At 25.6% G+C, this 25,691-nt stretch overlaps 1 protein-coding gene across 4 annotated transcripts in view; it reads right to left on the reverse strand.

The window, feature by feature from the left end:
* LOC109600985 (GTPase-activating Rap/Ran-GAP domain-like protein 3) overlaps positions 1 to 25,691 on the reverse strand; it is an 81,236-nt gene that overhangs the window by 54,126 nt on the left and 1,419 nt on the right. The window contains exons 1-2 of one of the 4 annotated variants that reach the window (XM_049965560.1): positions 13,626 to 13,932; positions 5,878 to 6,116 (exon numbers count right to left, since the gene is read on the reverse strand). The exons of 1 other annotated variant lie outside the window; for it this stretch is intronic. In XM_049965560.1, the coding sequence (XP_049821517.1) occupies positions 5,878 to 6,044 (167 nt within the window). In that variant the 5' untranslated portion in view covers positions 6,045 to 6,116; positions 13,626 to 13,932. Of the gene's footprint in view, positions 1 to 48; positions 318 to 5,877; positions 6,117 to 13,537; positions 13,933 to 25,691 lie in introns of those variants that run through there. 2 more of the 4 variants (XM_049965559.1, XM_049965561.1) reach the window with 2 other exon arrangements.

The following is a 25,691-nucleotide window of genomic DNA, read 5'->3' on the forward strand; positions in this document are numbered from 1 at the left end:
ATGTTTATGTTTAATTAATCCTTATTAAAATACAACAATTAATCTTACGTTGAAGTGCTGGCCCTCCGTGCAAACAAGTCGAACGTGTCGGTCGGCCCGTCGGTACTCGTTACACAAACACTTTTCGATCGGTCCCTCGCCCTCGCCCTCGCCCTCGCCGTTTCCGTACGTTCGGCCAAAAAGCGCTGAAATAATTTCATATTCGCACCATAAAACTTTGCCGAGCTAATGACACAGTTCGCAATTTGGCACTGGCGCAAAACCGATCGGTAAAGTCAGCCAAATGTTATTTGCCAATTGTTCGTTCGACGACAATCGGATTTTTTCATTCCGATACCGTGATTTATCCGTCGTTGCTTATGTGCAACCGTTTCTGCGAATGTGCGAAACTAACGCGATAATTTTTTTTTTTTGCCAAACTGGGGCATACCCGTGCGATAGCGATGTGCGCACAGCTAGCTACTAAACTTCGTTACGTTTATTAATAAACGTAAACTACCAGCCTTGTTGGTTTTTATCATCTAATCAATTGATTTTTGTTTGCTACAAATTAGTCATATGCAATAATGACAAAACGGTGAATGGGACGTATTTTCGTTCATTGAGATGTTTCGTCAAAATTTTAAAGTAAATTTTAAATTATATTGTCACTGAATTTTCATTTTTAATTACAATTAAAAAAATAAGTAATAGATCACCATAAAATAAATAAGTTTCAGGAATAAAAATTGAATGTAAAAATGTTTTTTGTAAATTTAAGTTTAGAGCTTAAGATGATAGTCAAATATTTTTCAATTAGAATTAAGGAAACAAATAATAGACTATCATATATTGTTTCAGGAATAATATTTGGATGTTAATAGTTTTCAGGAGTCAAAATAAATAAAAAAAGTAATTCTGAAAATTTAAATTTTTATTAAACCTGTTTTTGTCAAAAATTTTTCTGTTACAATTAAAAAATAAATAATAGACTGTCATATAATTTGCAGAAATAAAAATTGGATGTAAAAATGTTTTTCATAAAATTAAGATCATGATTTTATTGAATTTTCATTTTTAAGAATAAAAATAATTTTTATAGATTAAATACAAAAAAAATTCTTAAAATTAAATACTGTTATTAAATTTTCAGTTTTAAGAAGATATATATTTTTCAGGAATCACAATTAAATGTAAGAATAATATTTTAGAAGTATAAATATTTATTAACTCAGTTTTTCATAATAAAAATCAGATGATATTCAAATATTTTTCATTTAAAATTAAATAAACAAAAAATAGACTATAGTATATTATTCGGAAATAAAAATTAGATGCTAATAGTTTTCAGGAATCAAATGCAAAAAAAAAATACAATTAAAAAATAAATAATAGACTATCATATAATAATTTTTAGGAATAAAAATTGGATTTAAAGATGATTTTCTTAAAATTAACTTCATGGTTTTATTGTATTTTAGGGATTAATACATGAAAAATTTCATAAAATTAATACTGTTATTAAATGTTCAGTTTTACGAAGATATATAGTTTTCAGGAATCAAATTTAAATGTATTAATATTATAATAAATATTTATTAAATCAGTTTTTGATAATAAAAATAAGATCATAGACAAATATTATAATATATATAATAGAATGTCGAACAATGTTTCAGGAATAAAATTTGTATGGTGATAGTTTTCAGGAATCACAATCAATTCTAAAAAAAGAATATTCTGAAAACTTAAATGTTTATTAAAATAAAAAATAAATAATAGACTACCATATAATAATTTGCAGGAATAAAAATTGGATGTAAAAATGTTTTTCATAAAATTAAGTTCATGTTTTTTTTTTTGTATTTCAATTTTAAAAATAATAATAATTTTTAGAGATTAATTACAAAAAAGATTTTTCATAAAATAAATGCTGTTATTAAATTTTCAGGTTTAATAAGATATATAGTTTTCAGGATTATTTTGGTAATTTAAATATTTATTAAATCAATTTTTGATAATAGAAATAAGATGATAGTCGAACATTTTTCAATTACAATTAAAAAACAAATAATAGACTACCCTATATTGTTTCAGCAATAAAATTAATAGTTTTCAGGAATCACCATCAAATGCAAAAAAAATATTCTGAAAGTTTAAATATTTATTAAACCTGTTTTTCTCAAACATTTTTCTTTTACAATTAAAAAATAATTAATAATGTAATAATTTTCAGGAATAAAAATTGGATGTAAAAATGTTTTTTGGAAAATTAAGTTCATGGTATTATTGTATTTTCATTTTTAAGAATAATTTTTTTTTTAAAAAATTAAGTACACAATGATTTTAAAAAGTAGTTGTTTGTAGTTTTTGGGAATCACAATTAAATGTAAGAATAATATTTTAGAAATTTAAATATAAATATTAATTAATAAATTAAATCATTTTTGATAATAAAAATTAGAAAACAAATAATAGAATATTTTCATGTTTTTCGTAAACAGAACTACCAGCTTTGTTGGTTTTTATCACCCAATCAAGTGATTTTTGTTTGTTACAAATTAGTCATATGCAACAAACAAACGGTGAATGAGACGTATTTTCGTTCATTGAAATGTTTCGTCAACCGGCGAAATTACAAGCCCGGGAGTAATGCACAAAGAGAGAAATGTCACGGGCTTATTCTTCTCCTTTTTAATGAAAATATAGAAAGGAGTTTCCTTTTAAGTTATGAAATATCATTTTAGAAATAGTAGCAACATCCTGTCAACGTCGGTGTTTCATTCGCAATTAAAAAAGCACGTAATATGCTTTATTAATATTTTAGACCGTAAAGTTGAACGTTGTAGCCTCGCGAATGTTTCTAAGCGGAGTTATGAAGCCTCAATTTTATATTCTATTTTCATACTTTGAGCGAGTTGAAATAAAATTATGAACATTTTTAAGAAAACTTTGTTGCGAATTACAACGTATTATACGGAGAAACACTTAGTTTATAATTTTATAAAGATGTTACACTTTATAATTTGCCTTTAATTTTTACAGGAGCTTTCATGAACCAGAATGAACTAACAGAGGGTACGTAAACTTTTTCAGTTATTATAGAAAAAAAATGAAATTACCAAAAACTGTATATAATATTTTTTGGTAATCAGAATGGAATGTAAATATTTCCTAAAGTTATTAAATACAAATATTTTACAGAAATTTCAAAATATATGTAGTAAAATTTTCAGGAATAATATATATATATATATATATATATATATATATATATATATATATATATATATATATATATATATATATATATATATATATATATATATATATTTTCATGATAAAAATAAATAATAAACTTCCACATAATAATTTTCATGAGCAGAAATTGAATGTAAAAATGTTTTTATTAAAATTAAAGTCATAGTGTTGCTGAAATTGCATTTTACATTACAATTAAAAAATAAATAATAGATCACCATAATATAAATACGTTTCAGGAATAAAAATTGAATGTTAAAATGTTTTCGTAAAATTAAATTTATGGACGTTATTGCATTTTCATTTTTAAAAATAAAAATATTTTTTAGAGATTAACTACAAAAAAATATTTCGTATCATTGAATCTAGTCATGAAATTTTCACTTCTAATCACATTTAAGTACAAGAAAAATATTTTGGAAATTTAAATCTGTTTTTGAAAATGAAATAAGATGGTAGAAAATTTTTTTCAGTTTCAATTAAAAAATTAAGAATGGACTATCATATAATAAGCTTCAGGAATAAAAATTGTATTTTTATTTTTAAGGATAAAAATAATTTTTAGGGATTAAATACAAAAAAAGTTTCATAAAATTAAATATTGTTATTAATTATTCAGATAATAAACTATCGTATATTGTTTCAGGAATAAAAATTGGAAGTTTTCAGGAATCATAATTAAACGTAAGAATAATATTTTGGAAATTTAAATATTTATTAAATCAGTTGTTGATAATAAAAATAAGAGGATAGTCAAATATTGCTCAAGTTTCCAGGAATCACAATCAAATGAAAAAATATTCTGAAAATTTAAATATTTATTAAACCTGTTTTGGATAATTAAATAACAGATAATAGACTACCATATAATAATTTGCAGGAATAAAAATTGGATGTAAAATGTTATTTTTTTTTTTTTAAATAAAAATATTTTTTATAAATTAAAAACAAAAAGGATTCCATACAATTAAATATAGTTATTAAATATTCAGTTTTAAGAAGATATATAGTCTTCAAGAATCACAATATATACTATAGTCTATTACTTGTTTTTACATTTATTGTTTAAGGAATAAAAATTGGATGCTAATAGTTTTTAGGAATCACAATCAAATGCAAAAAAAATCTGAAATTATAAATATTCATTAAACCTGTTTTTGTCAAAACAGTTTCTATTACAATTAAAAAATAAATAATAGACTATCATATAATAATTTTTAGAAATATAAATTGGATTTAAAAATGTTTTTCGTAAAATTAAGTTCATGGTTTGTTTTATTATATTTTAGGGATTAAATACAAAAAAAATTTCATAAAATTAAATACTGTTATTAAATGCTCAGTTTTACGAAGATATACAGTCTTTAGTAATCACATTTAAATATATTAATATTATAATAAATATTTATTAATATGTTTATTAAAATAAAAAATCAATAATAGGGTACCATATAATAAGTTTCAGTAACAAAAATTAGATGCAAAATTGTCTTTTGTAAAATTAAGTATATTGTGTTATTGAATTTTACAATATAAAAATAATATTCAGAGCTTACATACAAAAAATTTTACATAAAATTAAGTACTGTTATTAAATAAATAGAAAAATAATTATATGTGTATTATATTAGTTTCCAGGAAAAAACATTTGAATTTAAATTAAAATTAAACATTTTCACTGATTAATATGAAATAATAAAATAAATATAAAACTGTTTCAAAGAAATAATTTGCTAATAAAAAGTCCAAATAAAAAATGGTTTACACGTCATAAATCAAAGAAAATTTAACGTTTATTAATGTTAAATCAAATAACCGTTTTTATAATACGTAATTAACTTATTTTTTGATTAATACAAACAATTTTTATAGACTTTTAATTTATTAATTGACAGAGCAGGGGTTTTGTTGACAACTAAAAAGTTTCTTTATAATTTCGATGTTTTAAAGACTGCTGATCATTATAAAGTTTTAAAATAAATATTTTCCAAACATGTTCGTACATAATTCAAGTCGACATATGTTCATTTAATTAAATACGAGTAAACAGCTATATATATAATATTGACTATTAAATAAATGTTTTAGATAAACACGAGCCATATGTGAAACATTTTAATTAAACCTTGAAAACTATCGATGGAATTTGTACAAAAATAATATTGTAATTTGAGTAGTTTCGATATTCGTTACCTAAAACAAAAATAGATATACGTCCATAAGTGTAAATATGATTACATTCGTAGTTAATGTTTCGAAGTGAGTGCCAAAACGAAAAGTAATCCACACTGTACGATAGTAATTATAAACAAACAACCGGTGATTAACCCATGTTTGATGCACACACACGGAGGAATCGATCGTGACTATTAATAATAAATTGACCTGGTCAAATACCGGTCAACTACCATCGTCAAAGAATTAATCACAACTCAATTCGAAACGCAATTATTAACATCGTAAATGTGTGCCGCATACGGCGAACAACTTTCTGGATGCTCGCCTCATTAAAAATACACACCGTTCCTTTACCACCCCTAAACGGCGTGCTATTTTTAGCCCGTCTCCCATTAAAGAAAAAACACTAAACAAAAAAAAAAAAACAATCGGGCTCGTCCGGGATGAGGGTGTCCTTACATGGCACTGCTGGCACGTCGATGGAACAGCTTAAAGGCGCTGACATCTCGGGGCGGCTTGCTGCGGAAGCTCGTAACGCAAACACTCTTCGAACGGTCCCTCGCCGAGGCGTCTTCAGTCCGTTCGCCCCTCAAACGCTGCACGAGTCTCATGTCCAGACACAACATCACATCAGTCACGCGCGAGTTCGATCTTGGTTCGCTCCTTAAGAAGTGAACGGCGACGCTGCTTTACGACGGCTGAGGAAATATTTCGTAGATGGATGTTGTAAATTGCCAATATTCATGGCCTAAAATGTGTTTTATGGTGTGCAGGATACGACTTTCAGGCACGATTTTCAATTTCCAACAACTTATCTTGTGCAGGCAAAAAATTTAAAGTTGGCAGTTATAGAGACTGCCGATAGAAGTGAAAACTTAGAACTTTTAGCACTAAAATTTGAAATTTCATGTTTGAATTAAATTTATCAACATCAATCTGGTTTTCCCATCTACTGATACTTCGAGCAACAATTTTATGCATGTTTATATGGTTTTTTATTATTTAAATATATTACGAGTTGTTGAGATCATGATAAAATTTAAATACATTTCAATTGAAATAACCATTAATATATAATCATATTATTTATGGATAGTATTTGTATTTACTTAAATTTCAATGTACTAGATTTTTAACATTATTTTTTTTAATTGTTTGCATCATTGTCATCATTAATTTCAACAATACTTAGACTTTTTGTACTTTCAATTATTTAATTTTGTTCTAAAAAAGATACAATAGTCTTATGGTACCTAAAATAAGAAATGAAAATGTTTGATTCAAGTTTATCTAAGTATCGCGTAAAAGCGGCATCAATTGTCGTTTTATGTTTTGTGTGAGTTTTCGATCATTGGACATATTTAAATACATTTTTCACTAAATCCATTCAATTTCACTTATAAGATATACACACACTATACGTCAACTGTATAGCTACAGATATACTGGTATAAGTATGTCGGTGACGCGAACGCACGAAATTTCACCCATACAAAAAGTTTCTAAGGCGCACAGCACACTGTGCGTGCGCCAGTCATGAGCATGTCAATGACACGAACGCATAATATTTGCCCACCAAAAAGTGCCCAACGCGGCTAAAGAAGTTTTCACTTCTAGAAATACATTAAATCTATTATTATTTGTTAGGAAAGGCTAATTTTCAGTTTACACACTTTTGTTGACGGTATAAAAAACAAATATGTTTACTTTTGCTTAATAAACATGCCTCCTTCGATTGTAATTGGAACCAAAATATGTACAAATGGTCACTTGATATATCCATGATGACCATATATCAGATCCATTACTTTTCGACGAAATTGAGCGCGTTGGTAACAGAAATAAAGATGATCCTGAAAATTTCGAATATTTCTATACAGAGATTCGTTTCAGACGGCATTCTCCTCTATGAACCCTCCACTTTCAAAACAGTAATAGATATTAGCGTCAAACTCATTTCCGGCTTAGCTGGAGGCCTTTAACGAAACCACTGCATTAGTAAGATTCTACCTGATTTCAAAATACTCTCAAATGTACAGCTGTAACTCACCCTCTAATTGCGGGATTTTATTCTTAAGGTCTAGTTTTCGGGTACCTCTTGAAACTCCGGAAGACATATAGTTTGTTGGTTTAGTAACCGAGGTTACCAGCCAAATCAACAACTTTTTTCTTTTGTCTAAATTTATTAACAAAAGAAGGACGAGCATGTCGGTGACGTGAACCCATAAGATTTTCCCCTACCGAAAAATGCCCAACTCAGCTAAAGAAGTTTTCACTTCAAAAATAATCCGTTTTATCGGTCATGAAAACCGTTGGCGCATCGGAAGTGGTTTTTTTGAAAACTTATTTGAATTTTAAAGTTAAGTTTGACCGCACCACAGCGATAAATTAACGTCATACAATGTTTTGTTTTGATTGGATTATCTTGCGGTGCTCTAAAACAGGCGGCACAAAAAAACAACTATTTTTGTAGTTTTGATCTCGTTAGGTCGGCCAGACCCCAACTATTTTATTACGGACGCAATCAACTGCCCCAAAGGCTTTCTGTTCTGCTCCTCTGTTTGTGTTTTATGTTATCTCATACAGACGATTTTATGTGTGCACCGTATGTTTTCTACGGCTTCGGGATGGCATCAGTTCCTACATATCAATAGGCTGGCGCGAAATGTGCTTTTATTCGCGTTTAATTTCACCTCTTCGATGTGAAAATATTGTGATAAAACTGTTTACAATATAAACAATGTCTGGGTCTATTTTGAACAGGAGAACCGTTACTCAGCGTTTACAAAATTCAATTTTAGAAAGATACATACACTCTTTTCGATATGTTTTGGGGTAATATTGGCGAGTTGAACATTAAAAATATACAAACTTTTTTATCATTTTGATAAATCACCTAGATAACAAAATATTTGAATTTATGGTGCATAAACTAGACCACAGAGTGAATGACAATCATTTTTATTTTTATTCGATATTGTTGTTGGAAAATCAAATGACTAAACTGACTTGAAATTGACAGAATTTTTATAAAATCTGAGCTGAATTGGATATTCATCTATGGAATTAACGTTTCATATTTAATATATGCAGAATGATTCTATTCTTTATTCATTAGAAGTCTATGAAGAATGGGAAAAGTATTAATTTACTGTTATTCAATTTTTAGTTCAGAAATCACAATTTAATGTAAGAATAATATTTTCATTAGAAATATTGCTCAATTTCTCAACGAATGTCACTAGAAAACATAAAATTACATTAGAAAATGTCTGTTGATGCACAGTAATTGTGTACCAAATTTCATTAATATATTTAGAGTGGTATCATAGATTTTAAAAAAAATTTGAAAGATTCAATGTCAAAATTATTGTCTTTTTCTTAAAAATGAAACAAGATTCGCTTTATATGCACTTAAAAATAAATTTTAAACTAAACATTTTGCCATAATTAATCTCTAAACTAATTACATAAAAACAAAAAAATAATACATATATCATTATTTAATATAAAATGATAATAAATGATATTTAAAATTAGTGTAAAATAAACGCTATACTTATACTGATAAATTTAAATGAGGAGTTAGAAGAATTGTGACACTTTCAAAATATTTGAAAATTTATTCAATCTTGATGAATTGCTAACTTAACTTCTTAAGTATAACATTTCTCAAATGGACAAATTTAGTCGCGTTAAAAAAACTTTAAACCATACAAGTAAATCAATAATTTAATGTGCCCTAAAAATAAATCTACTGGGCCCGATTTTACTAATAAATGATACCTGAAGGTTACATTTGACTGATTAATTCAAGCCTAGCCTATCTAGCTGTTAATAATAAATTTCGATAAATTAATTTCATTAATTAATGAACAGTCAACATATATTTATATTTAATTAAAAAGCAGTGCCGCACGAAGGAGCTGTGTACCAAATGTCATTAAAATATCTAATTTTGTATTATAAATATTATAAAAAAAAGAAAATTTATTGAAGATTTTATTACCCTATATCATATGAAGTTTTTTAAATGAACCCAAGAATTTCCCTTTTGAATATTGTACCTTTCTTTACCTATCCTGTATTTTTCCACTGTAAACTGTAAATATGAATTTATAATCAGCAGTAATATGTAAATTACATTGATTAGTTTAAATAAAGAATGATAAATGAACATCTTAATGTCTAGCCTAGCTAGCTACTAATATTAAATTAAATTAACAGTCAACATGTACATCAGAAAATGTCTTTTAAAGTAGCTGAGTAACAAATTTCATTAAAATGTCTAGTTTTGATGAATATTATAAAAAAGATAATTTTTTGAAAATTTTACCACCCTATATCATATATCATAATATGAAGTTTTTTTAATGAATCCAAGTATCTCTCTTTTGAATATTGTACCTTACTTTTGAAATATTCAGTAAATATGAATTTATTTTCAGCAGTAATATGCAAATTACATCTATCAGTTTAAATTACGGAAGTGATTGGTATAAAAAAAACTAATGTATGTCAGAAAATGTCTTCTAGAGTAGCTGAGTAACAAATTTCATTAAAATATCTGGTATCTCATAAATATTATAAAAAAGTTATTTTTTTGAAAATTTTACCACCCTATATCAAATGAAATTTTTTTAAATGCACCCAAGAATCTTTTGAATATTGTGTGTTATTTTTGAAATTATATTGTTTATTTTCACTGTAAATTGAATCGATCAGTTTAAATAAAGAATGTTGTTATAATAAAATTGAATTAATTTATTAGAAACTCAATGATTATATTGAATTCAATATTTTCCAAACGAAACAAATGCTCTAAACAAAATAGAAAATCGTATAATCATTATTTCACAAATTAATTGAGTGTAACCGGAAGTCAATTCATAGAATTTCAACCATCAAATTGCCTGTTTAAGACATCAAATATCTGCAGCGTTTTCGTTTGAATTTTTGTTTCATTTCAAAATTTTAATGTGAGGGATTGAATATTAATTGCTTCGGCCTATTGAATGATAAATTACAATTGTCAGACTAATTTCAGCAAGTTGTTATTTGTAATTTTAATTTAAATTTGTCGGTGTTATCAACACAAAATTAACTCCTTTTGAAAGTTAGAAGTTAGACATGAAAACTTTCCCGAATGGAATGATTGTAAAGTCTGGAAACGTCTGGAATAGTAAATCAACGAAATAAATAAATCATTGTGGCGAATGTGGAATATATGTCAAAAGGTGATTGATAATAATTGATACCGACGGAGGATTCAGGCACCACCACCTTTTATAATTGGAGGTTAAAAACATAGTAGTAGTAAAAATTTCGTATAACAGCAAGCTTTAAGAGTCCGGGATGCACTTTCGAAATCGTCAGAATAATTAGCGGAGCAGCGACAGAAACGGAACATCTGAATCTTTTATATGCAGGAAACCGTAGGTTACGATCGAAGAAGCGGTTCCGACACTCCAGTAATTTAAAACTTTTATCCGGCTTTAAGTTTCTAACGGCGCGTTTCACGGGATTTGGCCGTTTTAAGTGTCCAATTTTCGGTGTAAGATCGCAATCTGTCTTATCTAGTTTCCGACCAAAGGAAAATCTGTCCCGCTCAAGTTTTATTTATTGTACCAGGTGAACTTTTAATTTATGTGCCGGACTAGAAGAAACAAGTCGTACGCGTTGATCCGTTAAATAATAAGATACACCTGTTCCAAAAATAGAGGCGTTTTGTTCTGCCCTAATTGATTTTCTTGGTGTGGATTTTTCTCGTGTGTAGGCCGTTTAGCCAGTGGAGCTCGTAATTAATATGAAAACGGACACGACCCCAATAATTAATGTTTGCAGGCTGCCTGAATGTCAGGATTGGCTTCTGTTTGGCATTTTTATCTTTTCGGGGGAAAAACGTAGGTAATGAGATAAGTTTTGAATTATTGATTCAATAAAGGGCTGATTGGGGCATAAATTTTTACAGAGACAATTTTTGCCATGGGCAAATATTGTTTTAATTCATTTATCCTCAAAAATTGAGGCAATTTTGAATTTTCTTTCTTCTTCTGTTCTTTTAGTTATTTTTATAATGAACATCTACTCAGTAAGAATATAAAGTAAAAATACATTAAAGATATTTTTTCATTATTATTTTCATTTTTTCAGTATTTGATATAAAATATTATAATTTGTGTATATTGATTAAAAGCTTTATATTATTAATTATTAATTTGATATGTTTTTTATACTCCAACTGATAAACATATTTTGAGATTAAATTTGAATTTGCTAATTATTGCATTTAAATGAATTAATTCATTTTATTTTTTAGCTATTTATACCTCTATTACAGTTAGTTAACATTTGATAATTAATGCATTTAAAGGACATTTTGTATTAACACTTAATTCAATATATTATTTTTTACCTTTCTATTCCTATTTTATAATTAGTTAACAAATTAATTTAAAAATATTTTTTATAATGCTTTAAATTTTTACGACTTCTCTGTTTTTAACAACCATAAATATCTTTTTAGATTTAACTTGAATCAAAATTTGATGAATTTAAATAACGTTTTGTATCAACATTTTGTTGAAGATTTTATTTTTCCGCTTTTTATGACTTTTGTAAAATTAGTTTAAAATATTTGTTTACGACTTTTCTACCCTGCACAACCATAACTATGTTTTCAAATTTAATTTGAATTAAAATTTGATAATTAATGAATTTAAATGACATTTTATATCAAATTTAATATTTTATTTTTTAGTTTTCTATGCCTCTTTTAAAGTTGGTTAACAAATTTATTTAAAAAATATTTGTTATAATGTTTGAGATTTTTACGACTTTTCTATCCTGCACAACCATAAATGTCTTTTTAGATTCAATTTGTATTAAAATTTGATAATTAATGAATTTAAATGACATTGTATATCAAAATTTAGTTGAATATTTTATTTTTTACCATTCTTGTGCCCCTTTTAAAGTTGGTTAACAAATTAATTTAAAAAATATTTGTTATAATGTCTGAGATTTTTACGATTTTTCTATCCTGCACAACCATAAATGTCTTTTTAGATTCAATTTTCTATTAAAATTTGATAATTAATGAATTTAAATGACATTTTATATCAAAATTTAGTTGAATATTTTGTTTTTTAGCATTCTTGTGTCCCTTTTAAAGTTGGTTAATAAATTTATTTAAAAAATATTTGTTATAATGTTTGGAGATTTTTACGACTTTTCTATCTTGCACAACCATAAATGTCTTTTTAGATTCAATTTGTATTAAAATTTGATAATTAATGAATTTAAATGACATTTTATATTGACATTTAGTTGAATATTTTATTTTTTAGCTTTCTAAATCTCTTTTAATGTTGGCTAACAAATTAATTTAAAAAATATTTGTTATAAAGTTTAAGATTATTAGAATTTTTCTATCTTGCACAACTATAAATATCTGTTTAGGTTCAATTTGTATAAAAATTTGATAATCAATGCTTTTAAATGTCATTTTATATCGACAGTTTTACATTTTTATGATTTTTCTGACCTGCACACCGATAAATATCTTTAAATTAAATTTGAACTAAAATTTAATAAAATTTCTTGACAAAATTACTGTTAAATTATAAAATATTTTTCATACAAAATTGTTTATTTTTATTTTTTTTTAACTTACTTTTATTTAGTTTTAGTTTTGGATTTTTGTTAAAATGTATAATTTTTACATTTGAAAAAAATTTAGTTCCAATTAAGTTAGATAATTTCATATAAATTTTGATTTGTAATAACTGCTAAAATAATTTGTATAATAATAATACTTGTATAAAAAATAATTTAGTTTCATTTCATAATTATATTAATATTTTTAAATTTTGGATAATTTTGCCCTCATTATTGTTGTTAAACAATTAAAATTGGCCAATTTTTCAAAAACCACTTTTTCAAAAGTACTTGGATTTTTTAAAAAATAATGGTTGTGCTGATTTTTTTAAAACTTGTCTATATAAATATAGATTATTTATGTAGATAATGAATAAATACGCGAAATGTGTGGCTCGACTATAAATAGTTATGTTTACATAAACAACGTTGTTATTGCGCTAAAAACATATCAATATACATTTAAGTATCTACATAAAATATATTAGCGTTTATGGCCTTTGCATATCCAGACATTATCACGAAACATTGCACAAATACCACCATACAGTGTGACACAGTTCCTTATGCAAATCGCAGTTTATCAAAGTACAATTAGAACGAATTGGCGGCGCAAAACAAGCCGATAACGGTGCCCATCCAACCCTAGGGGCTAGCCGCCCGGCAAACGGCAACGAGCGTAACGTGCGGACATTCCGTGGGGTTGTCGATAGCGCGTCGCGCCGATAATGCCGCAACTCACTGCAGTTTCGAGCCACCACCGTGGAGGGTTGTCGACCTCCGGTCGGAAAAGCGAAGCTTACAACTGAGCCGGCCGGAGGATTCGCGTGCGCTTTCATACGTGTGGAATTTCTTGAAAAGTGCCGTCGGCGCGGGGCGCACGCGTTTCCACCGACCACCGACCGTTCCCGAAGTGGGGGAGCATCAGGTGGTGACGTGATTTATTTTTTACTTTTGTTTATTTATTATTATTATTATTATTATTATTATTATTATTTTTTGTACTTCATTACACCCCTTTAATTCGTCTAATTGAATTGGGTTTTTTCAGTAGACTGTCATATGTTTTGTGCCAATCAAATTTGACGTGGGTTTCATGATTATGTATTTATGGTCTCTGATATTTTAGAATATGTAATAAAATACATTTATTTGTTTTTATTTCGTTACACCACTGTAATTTGTCTAATTGGATAGGTTTTTTTTCAAGAAACTGTCAACTTGTATCTACAGATCAAATTTGATTTGGGTTTCATATACGGTCTTTGGGAATTTTGAATATTTTATTAAATTTAATACATAATAAACAATAAATTTTCAAAATATTCATTTAATATTTTCTATATCCAAATTTTCTAATATTAAATTTTTAGTATTAAATAGTAGAATTATATATTTACTAATTGGTTTTTACCTTAAATATTAATTATTAAATAAAATTAATAGTAAAAGAAACTAATAAATATTTAAGTTTTTTCTGCTTTTAATTTTGTTTACTAACCTATTTTTTTAAATTTATTTAAGTTTTTTTTGATAGATAACCTCTTCAACAATAATCTTAAAATAAACTCCTAATAATAATATTACAACAAAATATGACTACAAATTTCAATCAAAATCAAAAATATCATATAAAATAAATGTTTGAACAAATAATATAAAATTATTATGTTTTAACGGAATTTATTGTACATTGTATTTTAATAATTCCACTTTTGAAATATTCAAAATAAATATTTGAACAAATAAAATGAGTTTACAATTTCGTACTTTCAGTATCTTTTTAAAACTCTATGATGTATACACATTAACATTTTATAATTTTTCAATAAAATTTTTGTTTTTCAACAAATTTCTTATATTGTTCTTGAAATAGGTGATTTATATATAATAATAAATAAAATTTAATTTTGTCTTATACCACAAAATAAAACAAATTTTAACAATTTAACGAGTTTATTACATGTAATTAATTTTAATGGGTTATTTATAAATAAAAATAAATACGGTTCATTTTATATCTTTTTAAAATTTTACATGTTTGATATATTATATTGTTATATTTTTTATTTATTGTGATTGATTTTGTAATTTTTTAACTTTTTCAAATAATTTTTACCAATTTTTTATATTTTGAAAATTTTTAAATTTCACTTTCTATTCTATTTCATTTAAAGTAAGATAATTTTAAATTTTAAAAATATTTTAATTAAAAATATATGGTGTCTTGATATTATTTTTATATAAAAATATATATAAATAATAATAAATAAAATTTAATTTTTACTGATTCCACAGAATAAAATATACTTCCATTTTTCAAATATTTGTACGAAACAAATAATTAAACAAATAAAATATGTTTACAATTTTGTAATTTTTATTTTGTACCTTTTTAAAACTCTGTGGTGTATACACATTGCCATTTTATGATGATGTTTTTCAACAAATTTATTGTACGTAGTAATTTTAGTACCTTCTTAATTATTATTATTTTTACATAATAATAAATAAAATATAATTTTGACTTATACCACAAAATTTAATAAGTTTTAAATAGGTTATTTATAAATAATAACAATTAAAATTTACTTTTTTATATTTTAAAAATGACATACTTTAATATATACTTTTGTATCTAAAATTAAATGTTTAAACAAATAAAGTGCGTTTGTAATTTTATAATTTATTGTTCATTTTGTATTTTTTTTTTTTTTAATTTTGCATGTTTGATAAGTTTTTATAATTAATTTTATCTGAAATTCTTTTTTACAAGTTTATTTTATCTAAATATTTTTATACGTTTTAATACATTTTTGAAGTAGGCTATTTATAAATAATAATAAATAAAATTTAATTTTAACCGATACCATAAAACAAAATGTATTTTAATAATGTCTCACCTCAAACATTTACTTTTATATCTCAAAATAAATGTTTAAACAAATAAAATTTTACATTCTTGAAATTTTTTTATGATTAACTTTATTCAAATTGTTATGTTATTTGACGAGTTAATTAATTTTACATTTAATACATTTTTTGAAATAGGCTATTTATAAATAATGATAAATAAAATTTAATTTTTATCCTACATCACAAAATAAAATATATTTTAACTTTCACTTGAACTATTTACTTTACTTTATTATTATAAATATCTTTATTAAGAACTGAAGGTTTAAACAAATTAAATTCGTTTGTAATTTTATAGCTTTTAGTTTATTTTTTTTATCATTAATTTAATGAGCTTATTGAATGTAATCATTTATATAATATGTTTTTATATATGATTAATAATAAGTAATATTAAATGGACCATAAAATAAAATATATTTTAATAATATCATTAATCAAATATTAACTTTTATGTCCCAAATTCAATAATATTCAATTAATATTTTCGAATGAACGAGTGCGAGTGATAACAAAAGCAGCAGCATTATCCTCCAATTAATAAATTATCCCCAATTAATTCTGACAGATTAAATAATATAAATACAAATTCCTGTCGAATTAATGAAATTATGTATTTGATAAGCAATGAGAGAGAATTTCAGACCAAACATGCAAAATTAAATGGGTAACCAGTAACAACTATTATCTATCTAATAAACGATGATGTATAAACGTAATAGTTTTCAATTTGCTTAATGGAATCGCCGAAATTTGATAAATTTATGACCATAAATAAAATAAGAAACACATTCTCATATATGAGGGAACGGGGGATCTTTTATCTTTATTTTTGCTTAAAAACGTATATCATTTGCGCTCGTTTCATAAATATATATCACGCTGGTATTTAATATAAATAAAGAATTTATGGAAGCGTACATTGTGTCGTATTATGTCGCGTGATATTGTTGCCAAATGTACAACTTTTAAGGCAGCAGAATTTTTTTATTTATTTAATATGTCTTCGTAATTTATCATTTTGAGTTTTTTGGTATCTGTGGTGTCTGAGGAATGTTTGATTTATTTTAATTTTCCTAATTATTTTTTTAAGCAAATGTTAACTTTTTTAAAATAATTTTATTGTTATTCTTTTAAATGTTTATATTAGATAATTTAATATGAACGGGTAAAAACAGAAAAATCTATACAAGTAAATTAATAAACTAATAAATTAAAATTAAATTAATTATTAAATTCTATTATAATATTAAAAATAACCACTAATGGTTTAAATTGATAAAAATTATAAATAAATGCCATTGATTTCAATTTACAAGTACAGATTTTTAATAAAATTTTTAAAAACTAGAAAAATCATAAAAAAATTGTGAAAAACAGTGTATTTAAGTTTGATTTACTTATGACATTAAATTTTATGATATCGTGATGATAAAAGCATTTACCATATTGGATTATGTATTTATCAAATAGTTACCTATGGTAATTAAAAAAAAATAAATATGTTAATTTAATATGAAATATTTTTCTTATAAAGAATTCTTTTTTATGACGTTTACGGAAAAAAAACAGTAAAATTTTTACGAGATTTTAAAGTTTGTTTGAAAAATCATTAATCAATAAACACAGTAAATTAATAATTAATAAATTAAAATTAAGTTAATTATTAAATTAAATTATAATATTAAAAATAACCACTAATGATATAAATTGAAAAAAATTATAAATAATTATTATGACGTTTATGATAAAACAATAATATTTATAAGAGGTTTTAAAATTTGTCTGATAAATCATAAATTATCAATAATCAGAGTAAATTTAATTAATTTAACTAAATTAAAATTAAATTTATTAAATTTTATTATAATATTAATGGTTTAAATTGACAAAAAATATAAATAAATGCCATTGATTTCAGTTTAAAAGTACAAATTTGTAATAAAATTTTTAAAAAATTGAAAAATCATAAAATTTACATTTAATTATGTATTTGTCAAATTGTGACCTCTGATAATTAAAAATAATCAAATAATAATATGAAATATTTTTCTTATAAATAATTCTTTATTATGACGTTTGTGGTAAAAACAGGAAAATTTATACGAGGTTTTAAAGATTGTCGCTTGAGGCGCCACATGCTGATTCTGTATTCAAATCAATATTCCACCTGTGGAATCCTGCTGCTTTGATCCTGTTCCGAGCTTTTACCTCTAACCTATAGATGACGCCAAAGGTTTAATATAAGAGCTGATAAATCATAAATTATCAGTAATCAGAGTAAATTTATAAACTAACAAATTAAAACCAAATTCATCATTAAATTAACATAAATTATAATATTAAAAATAAACATTAACGGTTTAAATTGATATAAATTATAAATAAATGCCGTTTATTTCAGTTTAAAAGTACAGATATTTAATAAAACTTTTAAGAAATCCTGAAATTAAAGGAAATTATTCAATGACTATTTTAATCAAACAAACGACTAGAAATAGAAACGCTTATTTTAATTTTTAGTAGACAAACTCCAACTTCAGTCATTTGCCTTTTAAGCTAACAATTAGACGAAATGAACAAACAGCAGAAGACCAATTTATAGAAACGGCGAAGTTAAATGAGCCCTCCTCGAATTTGCAGCAAATATTTGAGTGCAACAGTGTGCACAAAGGCGACTATCTGGAATTACGGTCAAATTATCTTTCAAGATGGACAAGAGAATCGTCCCGTTTAATTAACACTCGACCGCACTGCAGACATTCACACTGAGCTTTCCGGTGAACGAACTAAATTTAATTACTCTGTTTATCTGGTATCTACGCTGTTCCGATGTAACTGCACTTAAAGTTTTCGATGGTTATTCTATCCCCATCGATTTTGCTTTGCCCAATAAAAAAGTTAATGATGCAGAACGCGGAAAAGATTCCGTAAACTTTTTAATTAAGTGGATTGTAAAAAGATGACATTCAGACATTCGGCTAATTGAATTGTGGAAAACAATTTCCTGTTTTAGGCTGCCGCAATATAAATTTCGCATCAAATTCAGCCGAGATTAAATTGTAATGAGCGACGAAATGGACTGTTACCGTTTTACGCGGAACGAGCCATTCGAGAACGGCGATTCCATACAAAATTTATTAATTTCGATGACCGACCGAAACTGTACCGAGCTTAACCAAGCGAAAATTACGATTGTGCTTTAATGAAACCGCCGCCCGTTCTGGATATTTGTTGTTTTTTCTGTGCGAAACTCACATATCCACAAACAATGATCTGAATCTGACAATAGAAAAATGGCCTTCTCTGTATTGGAATTCGGCAAAATCCGGACGCGTTTTTCAATTCCGCCCCCCATTATGGCATATTGGAGGGCAACATAAAACACGGTCCCGGAGGAGACGTATTCAGGTCTAAGTAGCGGCTGAAGGGAGGCAAATTGGAAATCCTCGACGAGGATTCCCACACTGGGAATTGTCTTAATCGAGATATAATAAGGGCGTTTTAACGGCAACTCATTAGGCATGGCTTACATAAATTACGGTCACTGATTTCGCATCTTGAACTTCACTTTGATTCATCAACGGCTCGAAATGCCACGCTATCAGAATATCGCACTCTCGACTCGGAATATGCACCAGTCGACTTAAGCTTTGAGTTTAAACTTTAAATGTTTGTCTGGTAATTAGACATGTTCCTTTTAATTTGTTTATATATATTTTATCTTCTTAATTTTGTCAAATTATATTCACAAATAAATGGAATGTTGAACTTTTTTTTCCTAAAATAGGTAGTCAATTGATGATAATGAAGAAATTCTAAATAAAATGTATCCTGAAAAAATACAGAATTCAATATATTGAATGTACATACAGTCAGCGTCAGATCTGCAGTTACACCTCGAATTCAAAATCGCTTGCGGTGCATTATCGGCCGGCCCCCACCACATACTCCCCGCTCACTCCGCGTGTTTATGATAACTGATTAAAAACAATTAATCTACCTTGCTTGATCATAATATTTATAACATGAATTTTTGGGTGGTATATAAACTTTTAAACAATAGTATATTTTAATTATTTATTAAATTAATTTATTTACAATATATTTCATGTATCTTGATCAACAAAAATAAACGATATAAAATAAAAAAATAAAAAAGTAGAACTAAACCAATAATGAAAAATCAACATTAGTTATTTCAAAATATTTTCAATACTTCTATGACTTGTGAGACTGTAGTTTTTTAATTCAAAACAGCTTGTCTTAATGGAACATTTTATTTAGTATATCCAACATCCAACCTCACTAAAATGTAAGATTTCTTTTTAATATTAAACGATACCAATTATATTTTATAATTTTGTATTTAAATATTATGTTTCATTTTAGTTGTTATTTATAGAAGTATTTGCAATATATTTTGTTCAAATAGACATTTAATACTAATAATTTGTTTTATTAAATATATTCTTTTTTTTTGAATTTATTTGTTTACTTTAATTATACTTAACTTTTAAATACGAATACGATATGGTAAAAACTTTCGTATGATAGAGTATAATTCTTAATTTCCAACATATTATATGATAATTGAGTAAAATACCTTTTAGAATAAATATATTAGAATTAGGACAACAATTATTATACGAATTAAACAATAAGAACTGTAACTATAAAAAAGTTGTATACATTAATATTCAATTCAAAATACATAACGTGAATAAGCAATATTCTTAATTTGTCAAGAATTAATGACGCGAATCTGTTGCAATAACACATCAGAAAACATTTATTCACTGTGTCACAATTGAACACTCGCACAGTTCTTACTACTATCCCCTCCAATCTCACACACTCGCCGCAAGCGAATATAGCCTTTAAGGTGTAACTGCAGATCTGACGCCGACCGTACTTGAATTGTTACTTTTATTAACATTTGTAATAATTTTTAATGTTGTCAAATTCCTACAAAACATAATTTTAGGCTATGTTCCAAGATATATTAATATGTTAATATATATAATCTAAAAGGAGTTTCTAAGATTTAAAATTTCGGACGAAAATCTAAATATGTTTTTGAAGTGAAAACTTCTTTAGCCGCCTTGGGCACTTTTTGGTAGTGGAAAATCTTATGGGTTCGCGTCACCGACATGCTTCCTTCTTTTGTTAATAAATTCAGACAAAAGAAAAAAATTGTTGATTTGGCTGGTAACCTTGACCAACAAACTATGTGTCTGTCGGCGTTTCAAGGGATACCCGAAAACTAGACCTTAAAAGTAAAATCCCGGAATTAGAGAATGAGTTACAGTTGTACATTTGAGAGGATTTTGAAATCAGGTAAAATTTTACTAATGCAGTGGTTTCGTTAAAGACCTCCAGCGAAGTCGGAAATGAGTTTGACACTAATATCTATTACTGTTTTGAAAGTGGAGGGTTCATAGAGGAGAATGCCGTCTGAAAGGAATCTCTATATAGAAATATTCGAAATTTTCAGGATCATCTTTATTTCTGATGTAAAATAACATTATTTAATAAAATTTTTAGTTTTCAGCAGGTAACTTATGATCAACTTATGATGTATCAAAAACTCCCAACAAGATTTTCGATATAAATAAGAAAAAAAAATTGTTGATTTTTTTGAAACAGTCTAATATATATATATATATCTAAATATCTAAAATATTTCCAATTCCAATTACAATCAAAGGAGGGATGTTTATTAAGCAAAAGTAAAACATGCTTGTTTTTTATACCGTCAACAAAAGTATGTAAACTGAAAATAAGCCTTTCTAACAAATAATAATAGTGTATTTTTAGAAGTGAAAACTTCTTTAGCCCCGTTAGGCACTTTTTGGTTGGAAAATATTATGCGTTCGCGTCATTGACATGTCTATGACTGGCGCAGGCGCAGTGTACTGTGCGCCTTAGACACTTTTTCGATGGGTTACATCTCGTGCGTTCGCGTCACCGACATGCTTATAGTAATATATAAGCTATACAGTTGACGTATAGTGATGTTTATGTCTTTTAAGTGAAATTGAATGGATTTAGTGAAAAATTTAATTAAATATGTCCAATGATCGAAAAATCAGTACTACAAAAACATAAAATGACAATCGATGCCGCTTTTACGCGATACTTAGATAAATTTAAATAAAACTTTTTTATATCTTACTTTAGTTACCATAAGCAATGATGTAAACAATTAAAATAATGTTAAAAATCAAGTACATTGAAATTTAAGTAAATACAAATACTATCCATAAATAATATGATTGTATATTAATTGTTATTTCAATTAAATTGTATTTATATTTAATCATGATCTTGTACATCCCGTAATATATTTAAATAAAAAAAAACCATATAAACATGTATAAAATTGTTGCTCGGAGTGTCAATAGATGTGAAAACCACATTGATGTTGATAAATTTAATTCAAACGTTATGAAATTTCAAATTTTAATACTAAAAGATCCAAATATTCACTTCTATCGTCAGTTTCTGTAACTGCCAAATTTATTTTTTTTTTTTATTGTTTAACTATATGATTGTTAAAGTAAAAGGGAAGTTGATTTTCAATATATATTTTTTTAAATATAATAACCAGAACAAAAATTATTTAAATTTTAAAAAACGTTGCTCTACGTTTGTCGATACTTTACGTTGTCTTTGTTTTAAAATACTTGATTTAAGATAAATTAATATTAAAAGCATTGCAGACTTAAATTTCTACCATAAAACCCCACAATGGCAACATGAGATGCATAAACTTCGTAACCATTTAAGATGGGACACCATTTCGTACAGGAAAAACGTGCGAATTCGATTCGTATGCGGTTGAGATGGAGCGGAAAAACACAAACAAATGTGCGACATTTAAGTCCGGAACGAATGTTATACGATGCACGTATTGGAATTTGGCCGCGATTCAAGGAAATCGATAACAGAAAGTTGAAATTGTAAAGGATAATAAATAGAGCTTTCCTATCACAGCTCAAACAGGATGCCGATTTCAGATTGCTGAACGCAACCTATTCATACCGAAACGATTCTGGCTATTGAAATATCTGATTCCGGGGATAGACTGAGACGTTTTAATCAGTGCGTTCCAGATTCGTAAGCCACTTTTGACCTGTAGATTTATACATGTACTGATGTTTTTTTTTTTGTTTTCTGAAACATTTCTCAGTACTTTTATGTTTAATTACTTGACAAACGTCAAGTGTGTTGGTCCACGCGAAAATAATTGGGTGATGCATTAGAACACGGAAAACATTGTCAAAAGCGAACCAAGTTCGTAAATTGACTATGATATATGACGTTTTGGGGTAGCAATAACTCACGATGTCCTGTTTCTAAGACAGAAATTTATGGCAAATTATTGGGGTAATAACGTCGAGTTTCATTCAGAAGAATCCAAAGCAAAGTATAATAGACAATAAATTTGTACTGGTTGAGAAATGCGAAAGGAGAGAAAAGATGATATGTAAGGTAATTTTCTTTCGGTTTTGGTACATACATAAGACTTCTTTCAATTTGTCTAAAACAAATTCATAAACTTGATTATTTCTTGTTTTATTATTCTGTGGGTACATAAATTGGAATGTCTAAATAATTTAAAATATAACAGGAAATTTAGATATAAGAGAATAAATTAAATTAATTTTAAAGAACGTTCTCTAACAAACTGTTTTTTCTTATCTTAAATGCTCTTATCTTAAATCAATAATTTATAAATAATATAAATAATTATTACTTTTTGTTTTATTATTCTGTGGTCACATAAATTAGAACGTTTACATATTTTAAAATATAACAGAAAATTTAGATATAAGAATATAAATTAAATTAATTTTAAAGAACGTTCTCTAACAAACTGTTTTTTCTTATTTTAAATGCTCTTATATTAAAACAATAATTTATAAAAAATATAAATTATTATTTCTTTTTGTTTTATTTTTCTGTGGCCACATAAATTAGAATGTTTAAATATTTTAAAATATAACAGGAAATTTAGGCATACGGGAATAAATTAAATTAATTTAAAAGAACGTTCTCTAACAAACTGTTTTTTCTTATTTTAAATGCTCTTGTTTTAAATCAATAATTTATAAAAAATATAAATTAGTATTATTTTGTGTTTTATTATCCTGTGGCCACACAAATTAGAATGTCTAAATATTTCAAAATACTGCAGGAAATTTAGCTATAAGGGAATAAATTAAACTAATTTTAAAGGACGTTTTCTAACAAACTCTTTTTTTACTTTAAATGGTCTTATATCAAATCAATAATTTATAAAAAATATAAATTATTATTACTTTTTGTTTTATTATTCTGTGGCCACATAAATTAGAATGTTTAAATATTTTAAAATATAACAGAAAATTTAGATATAAGAGAATAAATTAAATTATTTTTTGGGAACGTTCTCTAACAAACTGTTTTTTTCTTATTTTAAATGCTCTTATATTAAATCATAATTTATAAAAAATATAAATTACTATTACTTTTTGTTTTATTATTCTGTGGCCACATAAATTAGAATGTTTAAATATTTTAAAATATAACAGGAAATTTAGATATAAGAGAATAAATTAAATTATTTTTTGGGAACGTTCTCTAACAAACTGTTTTTTCTTATTTTAAATGCTCTTGTTTTAAATCAATAATTTATAAAAAATATAAATTAGTATTATTTTGTGTTTTATTATCCTGTGGCCACATAAATTAGAATGTCTAAATATTTTAAAATACTGCAGGAAATTTAGATATAAGGGAATAAATTAAATTAATTTTAAAGGACGTTTCCTAACAAACTCTTTTTTTACTTTAAATGGTCTTATATCAAATCAATAATTTATAAAAAATATAAATTATTATTACTTTTTGTTTTATTATTCTGTGGCCACATAAATTAGAATGTTTAAATATTTTAAAATATAACAGGAAATTTAGATATAAGAGAATAAATTAAATTAATTTTAAAGAACGTTTTCTAACAAACTGTTTTTTCTTATTTTAAATGCTCTTGTTTTAAATCAATAATTTATAAAAGATATAAATTAGTATTATTTTGTGTTTTATTATCCTGTGACCACATAAATTAGAATGTCTAAATATTTTAAAATACTGCAGGAAATTTAGATATAAGGGAATAAATTAAATTAATTTTAAAGGACGTTTTCTAACAAACTCTTTTTTTACTTTAAATGGTCTTATATCAAATCAATAATTTATAAAAAATATAAATTATTATTACTTTTTGTTTTATTATTCTGTGGCCACATAAATTAGAATGTTTAAATATTTTAAAATATAACAGGAAATTTAGATATAAGAGAATAAATTAAATTATTTTTTGGGAACGTTCTCTAACAAACTGTTTTTTCTTATTTTAAATACTCTTATATTAAATCAATAATTTATAAAAAATATAAATTACTATTACTTTTTGTTTTATTATTCTGTGGCCACATAAATTAGAATGATTAAATATTTTAAAATATAACTGGAAATTTAGATATAAGAGAATAAATTAAATTAATTTTAAAGAACGTTCTCTAACAAACTGTTTTTTCTTATTTTAAATGCTCTTGTTTTAAATCAATAATTTATAAAAAATATAAATTAGTATTATTTTGTGTTTTATTATCCTGTGGCCACATAAATTAGAATGTCTAAATATTTTA

Source organism: Aethina tumida, chromosome 3 (assembly GCF_024364675.1).
Source record: "Aethina tumida isolate Nest 87 chromosome 3, icAetTumi1.1, whole genome shotgun sequence".
NCBI lineage: Eukaryota > Metazoa > Arthropoda > Insecta > Coleoptera > Nitidulidae > Aethina > Aethina tumida.